Genomic DNA, 7869 nt, shown 5'->3' on the forward strand with positions numbered 1-7869 from the left:
TTGGCATGATTTCGAATGAGACGTTTCTCTCTTTTCTCCCATATTCTCCTGTTACTCTTTCGCATTCATAGCTTGCATTCACTTTTTATGTTTGTGACCAGGCTCTTCAAAAATAAAATAAAATAAATGATAATAGTCAGTTATGCTGCAACTGTTGTGCAGATTGAGGGTACAGATATTCTTTCGACCAGGAGTGTAATGAGTGTGTGGGTGGCAAAAAAAGACAGATTTCACATTATATCAAGCAGTGAACTGTGGCCCCGTATAAGCGAAGGTTGTAAAGTGAAGAAACTTCGTATAACTTTGCATGACAAGAGGGCATTTAAGCAGGGACCAGTCGTTCACTAGAATCTCAGACTGTCATTAAAACTTGGATTTCTCGAAGGTCAAAAACGCAGGAACTTACCCAAACTTCTGACAGGTTTCCAACACCTTCTGATGTGCACCAAGACTCATGTAGTGTTTAAGAAGGGGGTCATATCTGGAAAACGATGTGGAGACAAATTGATCGATCAATATGGGTTCATGGTACACTTATGTCTACAGAGAATAGGCGAAAGCCCAAAGTGAGTGAAGTTATTCCGGAAACTATTACTGTCTAATAAAGTAACCCTTGAAAAATTAGACGCTCTAGTCATATATTGACTGGAGAGCACAAATTATTCCATAATGACGTAATACAGTCCTCGTAATGAAGGGCTAGCCAAGAGTGGGACACGGAAGCCGAACGATGTCCACAAAGATGGGTTGAGAACAATCAGTTGTGAGGAGGTATCCTTTTCGATGTGCCTTAGAGCATGACGACTAGTTAGCGAGAGGATTTCTTTCGCTAAACTTATTTCGATTCCCTCGTTCAGCACTAAATTTTCTAGTCCAAGGTAGCCTTCTTCACGAAGAAAACAGTTCCATCATGGGCATGAAGTTTAATCCACTGTAATCCTACTTGAGGAAACAAATGCACAAAATCAGAGAGGAAAGATTCTGGTTCAGGAAACACTACAGTGGAACTACTCTGTGCCACTGAACCAGAGTTTTGAGTTAGCTATAACCCAGCCCTATACACATAGCCGATAGGTTGACCAACTCTATTTGACTGGAACAGACGTGGACGATGTTTCACCGCTGAACACACAGCCTTATGCTTGAGGAATTTTTATCACCGTAGCATCCATCCATTGTAGATAAAAAGCTGAAAAAATCGTTCAGCTATAGCACCCTTTGGGTGCCTAGATACCATGCTACCGAAAGGAAGGCTCGGGTACTGCCAAGTTGCCCAAGCCTAGACAGGGGAAGTCGAGCGGCGGAGGTCGGGTTCGAACCATGGACCTTCTGGTAAGTGAATTCGAGCTCTAAACCTTGAGCTATCTCGCTATTTGCTGTGATCAGATACGACCGAAAACTCGATGCCCTAAGGTAGTGACTCCGTTATGCTGGTCGCGCTCCTTTGTTACGAAGCTATTTCAAAGTCTTCCGAACAAGTTTCCAGAAGGGAGAGATTGGCTTGCCCTTAACTTGACCTGTGAAGATGCATCGATTTATTTGGACGGACTAATAGGACCAGATGAGCGAGTTACGCTCTATAGTTCATCGGTTTTTTTAAAACACGTGAAATGCGGAATCAAATTTGGGAATGAGCATCCGACATTGTTGGCCAAGATACCTGCACGTCAGAAAGAACCAGTAAATTACTATCGTATAAAGTATCCCTACGTTGAACGTATACTGTGCGAGGAAATCGAAATGCGAAAAATTGACGGGTCGTGATGGGGATCATAAACGCTAATAGCTACAACCAACGAGTCTAACAAGGACAGGCAAAACTGTTGAACACCGTTCACCACATGGTGATAGACAAACCACACGGCAGATTACATTCAATAATGCACTGCAAAGCTTCAAGAAGTGAAATTTTTTGTTCTCAAAGCTCTTGTGTGTGAGCCTCAATCCTTAAGACAAGGATGGAAGTAACTTCTGAGTCATTTCATTGAATCATATTGACACAAACACAGACAGATATACAGTTTGCATAGAATTGGCATTTATCATGTTTAATGCAATCGAAACAATTACGGATTCCCAAGCACCCGCAAAATCGTGAAAGGCCGCTTCCAACCCCTTTTACTATGGACATATAGATGCATCATCATCATCACCATCATCGACAGCATGACATCCGTGTTCAACACCGATGCTTCACTGCCGTAAACATATAGCTGATGGAGCTAAAACTCCCACGTTCCATGCACTGAACATGGAGGTTATCTCGAGGTAAGTTCAAGGCTGATCGACTCAGCCGAATCGGCTGAATGTATTCGAATAGACTGATTCATGAAACAGGCCTGAACCGGTGCATATCTGGTTTACATAAACGCTGTCCTAAATAGTGACCTCTTGAGGTAAGCTGTAAACGCGATGCTTGTAGAAGCATAAAGAACGGCTATGTGAAAATATGGGAATAACGATACCTTCAGTTATGCGATTGTTCATCAGGAAACTGCTTGGTCTATTCGCCTCAAAAGTTTGGTCGGTTGAGTGTCACTGCATTTAACTGCTTGATGAACATTCATAGAAATGCAGAATTGTGTTATTCTATCTCCCCGGCTGGGCGTATCTGCTCACCGGAAACAAGCTAATTAGGATTGCTTCCAACAGAGTAAAGTTCAGCACTTTTCAAGAAGTGGCTGAATATATCCGTGGTAGTCATGGAAAAGAAGAAGGTGGCGAACAAAGCTTGTTTTCTGTGATTGTTTTTTCTTGGCTAATACATCAAAAAATTATATGGTAGCAGAAATCACGTGGAAAAGGTTAAGATCGGGGTTACATACACTTTAGAGAAATAGAAATCAAAGGAGGGGGGTTGGATGAGGGATAGGTCAACGTGTCACGGAATCAGGTAAGTGACGTCAATGTCAGACAGACTTGTGGGACCGGATGTTTCGTAGGCGAGTTCAAGTTCAGAGGTCGCACGAGTTTCTTTTGGATGCAAAGTTGCGGATCCAACAGTCGGATTTCAATCGCCTCTGCGATCGATAGTAGTTTGGATCGTACCAGTCGTGGTCCGTTCAGAGGTACCCGGTATGTGATGGTGAATGCTTGATCCTTGTCTATAACATGACTGGTTTCGGTCAAATGTGATGCAATCGCGCTTGAGTCTGGTTTCTTCCCACTACCTCACAGAGATACGGAATTGTGTTCTCACATTCTGTCCGACAAATGCCTTGTCGTACGACCAACGTATGATGCTCGGAACGAGCACACAAATGAGTACACACAAAAACTGGTGGTAGGACGTGGCGTCCTGTCCTTCAAGCAAAATTTGATAGTGGGGCTGGAGTTGAAGCTCAAACACAGATTAGCGGCCAAGTATGTTGTATCAACGGCTAAGCCTTCTGGTGATTATCTCAGCGACCGAGTCGCCTTTGAATGAAAACATCATGTATACGGGCTTCTTCCTAACAGATCATTGTGTAGGTTTGGGCTTAACGGGTTCCATAGTCTTGAATACGAACCTTTCAGGATATCCGTTCTGCAGGAAGAAGCTCCACTCAACTGGTTGACAGCTTTGTCGATCTGGAAAACAATTTCATAAAGGTAACCAGCAGACACTACCAGAGAAGAGTAGTACAACTTCAGGAACTACGTTCGGCAGTCTTCAAAATGCCTTCTCGAATGTTCTCAATGGGACGGTCGCAATTTTCACGCGGATTCCATGAAAAGGCCGAATCCTCCATTTGATCTGATGTGAACGCTCCAGCTATTTGATACTCGTGCGTATCGGTGACCCACACACATAGAGCAACATGATGAGTCTGTCCGTGTAATGCGAGTCAGTCCGTCACTGATTTTTCACATGGGCGAACTTGAACAGAGACAGGCTATCAAGAAGACGAAGTACTTGAAACTCGAGAGATATTTGACTGAGCATGAGCTGCTTAATCTCAGCTCGCATCCATCAGTACCTTCGATCGGTGCTTCCACCGTGAGGTTTTTCTCCAGCTAGTGCTGTGTGCCCGATAACAAATTATCGGCCTAGTCGAATATGGTTACTAACAATAGCCTGTAAGTAGCTCGGAGGAAGAATAATTCACACGATGAGCGAAACTTCCATTCCACAAATCGTCATTCGAGCAGCTGGTCAACATGTAAACCACACGATGTGGGTTCTGTTAAAGTTCTTTTGCGAAGTTGAAATACGCCGGCCACTTAACCAAAGTCACTTTCACTTTTTGATTAATGCCATCCAACGGCAGTTCACAAACTGAGACGACCACCACGAAGCACCGACCGTACTTACACCGTCGTCAGATCACCGTAACGACGTAAAACGTTTGCGGTATATAGGTGTGAATCGATCAATCTGAGGAGCAGAAAACCAGCTCTCGCGAGGCCGCAACTTTGCGGAAGCGTAGTTAAACGAAAGGGAGGTGAAATCGAGCCGAACACTTACCTTGAGAAAAGTGCAGCTCAAATCAAAACCCGAAAAAAGTGTAACTTACAAGTGTTGCTTCTCCCAAAGATAGATACAGCCATCGAAAAAAGCCCTCCGATGACACAGCAAAAGGGCTTTCTTCTCATCGTACGGCAGCTAAGAAAAACAAGCAACGGAAAGCGCAGTGCAAGAAACGACATATCATACAAGACAAATTGGAATAAAATAATGAATGTAATCAAGCAATCGATCACGTTGATTGTTCTACCACCAAACTAGAGCAACTGTTTGTGTCAGGTCATAGAATCGAGCGATGGTGACTAGACATCACCGAATGATGACCGGTCAGAGTGCAAATTAAACTCTGGAACCTGTCCGTCGGTCACAAGATAGTTTCAAACGACTGACCACTGAGCTGAGGCCGAAACCATTCAATATTGCTGGGCAGTGCTAACCCATAGCTGTTCAGTGAGGCAACGTCCTGTGGATAGAGAAATCAACCTGATTGGTTCACGTGATGTTTATCCTGCACTGTTCGTCAACAGTTGCAACAAGCTGGCAAACTACGCTCTGCCCATGTGAGTCTGTACGAAAACTGAGTCGACGTGTTTGTGCACTTTGTATCAGGCCTATCATGAGGGGCGGTTGCTGTGTTGCCACACCAGGAAGTGCACTTTTAAATCACGAACTTTGACGCATATCCGAGCAGATCCTTTGTAAACCCCTTGGTTATCTTGCCCATCCATGTGGTGCAGTCCAACAGTACTTTTTGGACATGGTGTGAAAAAATCGGACATGACCGCCGTACACTTTATTTCTTTGTGAAACAGTAGGAACTGTACCAGGAGGTATGGACACCGTGTACAGTGGGACTGATGAACATTTCTCATCTCAAACGTTGCGTCATCTAGGTCATCAGCATTCAGTTTGTCGTGCATTCGTTTTTCGAAACCCGGACGATCGATTGAGCCATGCTTTGATTGAGCACAATACGTTAGCGACAAGCAAAACAAAATACGGGATGGATAGCGGTTCAAATCCCCGAAGAAATGCTCATCTCAGGTCCATTTGCATATCGGTCGGTGACTAAGCATGTGCAAGTATTTTGACGAATGATGCACCTGGTATCGCAGCTGACGGTATACGACCAACACACACTGACACCTCGAAGTGTCTGTCTTCTTGATGTGTTACGGGAAACAAATCAAATGAACGCAGGGAAAAATCGAAGCACGCGAGATCCTGTTGTTTTGCCTACTTCACACTCTGAATTGATTAGCCAATCGAGACAATGCATATCAGTGAGTCGAGGATTGAATAACCGGCAGACTTTCGACAACGGACCCCTAATGGCTTCCACGTATAAAAAGTGAACGAGTTCATAGCCATCTGCTGTTGATGTGCTAACTGTGATTGCATGTCTACACGCAGTTCGGTTCTGTTTTGTGTTGTTCAGACGAAACACGGTGATCCCTCCCAAAAGGAGAACAAGTGTGCTCGAACATAGGTGAATGATTGCAAATACACACACACCTCTCAAACGCGTATCTGTTATCCCACTGAACTTTGTATTGACCAAGGTTCGGAGCAAATGAATGGCGTTCCGGATGGGATGACGATAAAGCTCACTGACATCTCAAAGCCGTTCCGCTGAGGGGAGCGCTTATACTGGCGCACCAGGAATACAGTATGGTTCAAGAATATGCACTTTTGGTTGTAAGATGAGTACTAGTTCAATTCCGCTTTCATACAACGCTAATCAAAGGTTGGAAGCTCTTAGAAACCCACAGTTTTCAGGTGGATTCGCGTCCACCTCACGTCATACTTCATCATCAAATCAATATGATGCTGATGGAAGACTCGAATGGATATTAGCTGAGTGAACCGTTCGGGGATGAAGCTACCTCTCCCCCCCCAAAAAAAAATTGATTGTGGGTTGTTCGGGAGGTTTCATCATTTGAAGGAAAATACCTCTTGAATAATGTCTGGACTGAAACATGAGACGACATTCGTGTGGTACATTCAGTCGACGAGCTTCAGTTGGACCTCCACCGCAATGTACAAATCAGAGTTTAACCGTAAATTGTTTAATCTTAGTTAAGAAGAATTCAAAAGACGACAAGGCCAAGTGGGAAAAAGCGACCAACCTTATCATCGCGTAGTAAACGCAAAGCCAGCTGAGACAAGCGTTCGTATACGGTTTCTTTGGAATCAGTCTGCGTCTCTCTCAAGCGATTGATTTCGTACAGGAGTAGTTCCAGTAAAGCATCCACCACTCCTCCAACCTTGACAGTTGTCCCCGACGTCTGATAAGCGTGAGGGTAAAGGGTATATGTACTTAAGAAGAACGCAACGATGAAAACAAAATACGAATTGAGGGATCCATTCAGAAGAATTGGCACGGGATGCATAGTTGCAGTAAGAAAGTGTTAAAGGTCACTGGTTACCCTGGGCTGCTGACTGGTGAAATCCGACTAAACTACAATAGCACTTGGCGATGTGATGGTCTCCTATTGATGGAAATTTTAGTAGGTCAGGTCATATGGAAGACTGTTTTTCACTGACCACGAACCCACGCTGCGAAGCTCAGCGAACAGACTCAAGTGCATCATATATCCCAGCATAGTTCCTAAGAGGCCCTAGAACTACGGATAACTGTAAATAACCCTAAAATGTGTCCGTACGAAGTTCAGTTGCATCAACCGTCAAGGCACCCTCCGGAATTTAAGATTCAAGCAAAATCATCCAAAGAAAAACCGTCCATCTGTGACATACTTTCGGTGTATAGCTACCGAACTGCTCGAAGGAAGAACAAGGGCTAATATAGCGCCAGGATGCCCAAGCCTAGACAGGAGCAATCTAGATGCCAGAACCGGGTTCGAACCATGAACCTTTCGGTCGGTAAGTTGGCGCCTTCACCACACCGGGACAACATGAAAAGGTGCCTTATTCTGAAACATAGAAACGCCCAGCCATCCAAAAGTGGCGAATCAAAAATTGAACTCGCTGCTGATCAGCAGTCCGTAATTTAAGCGTTTTTCCCAAATTAAGGAGCACAGAGGTGCACGTAATGGTATTAGATCGGATTCCCCCAATATTTGTAGGATAAGTTCTGTGTGATGAGAAAATTTTTGAACAGTATGAAGACATCTCAGTCATCGAAATTAGACGGACGTCACGAAGAGACTGGACCTTACCGTGGTGTGACGGTTTGCGCACCTCAGCGATCCATTGAGCTATACTGGAGAGTATCCCGCGACACTCACAGAGTCTCTCATACCAGATTGGTCAATGGTTAGAGGTCTGACGAACACAGTCTCCTGGCCCTCCAGGTTGGGGGTTGGAACATGTGGCGACTTGTTCAGTAGAAATGGTAATCCATTTGCATTTCCCGCCAGACACCGCTGCCTTGCGGTTAGGCTTTTGAGCCAAAGGCTTTG

The 7869-nt window shown here is 44.5% G+C and overlaps 2 protein-coding genes across 2 annotated transcripts in view; one reads left to right on the forward strand and one right to left on the reverse strand.

Moving 5' to 3' along the window:
* T265_06404 (hypothetical protein) overlaps positions 1-7869 on the reverse strand; it is a gene marked incomplete at both ends in the record, with an annotated part of 61063 nt that overhangs the window by 23210 nt on the left and 29984 nt on the right. The window contains 3 exons of the mRNA XM_009171652.1: positions 407-481; positions 4497-4585; positions 6577-6735. Coding sequence (XP_009169916.1) covers positions 407-481; positions 4497-4585; positions 6577-6735 — 323 coding nt within the window. The remainder of the gene's footprint in view (positions 1-406; positions 482-4496; positions 4586-6576; positions 6736-7869) is intronic.
* T265_06405 (hypothetical protein) overlaps positions 7264-7869 on the forward strand; it is a gene marked incomplete at both ends in the record, with an annotated part of 15205 nt that continues 14599 nt past the window's right edge. Inside the window, one exon of the mRNA XM_009171653.1 lies at positions 7264-7330. Coding sequence (XP_009169917.1) covers positions 7264-7330 — 67 coding nt within the window. The remainder of the gene's footprint in view (positions 7331-7869) is intronic.

Source organism: Opisthorchis viverrini, assembly GCF_000715545.1.
Source record: "Opisthorchis viverrini unplaced genomic scaffold opera_v5_130, whole genome shotgun sequence".
Lineage (NCBI taxonomy): Eukaryota > Metazoa > Platyhelminthes > Trematoda > Opisthorchiida > Opisthorchiidae > Opisthorchis > Opisthorchis viverrini.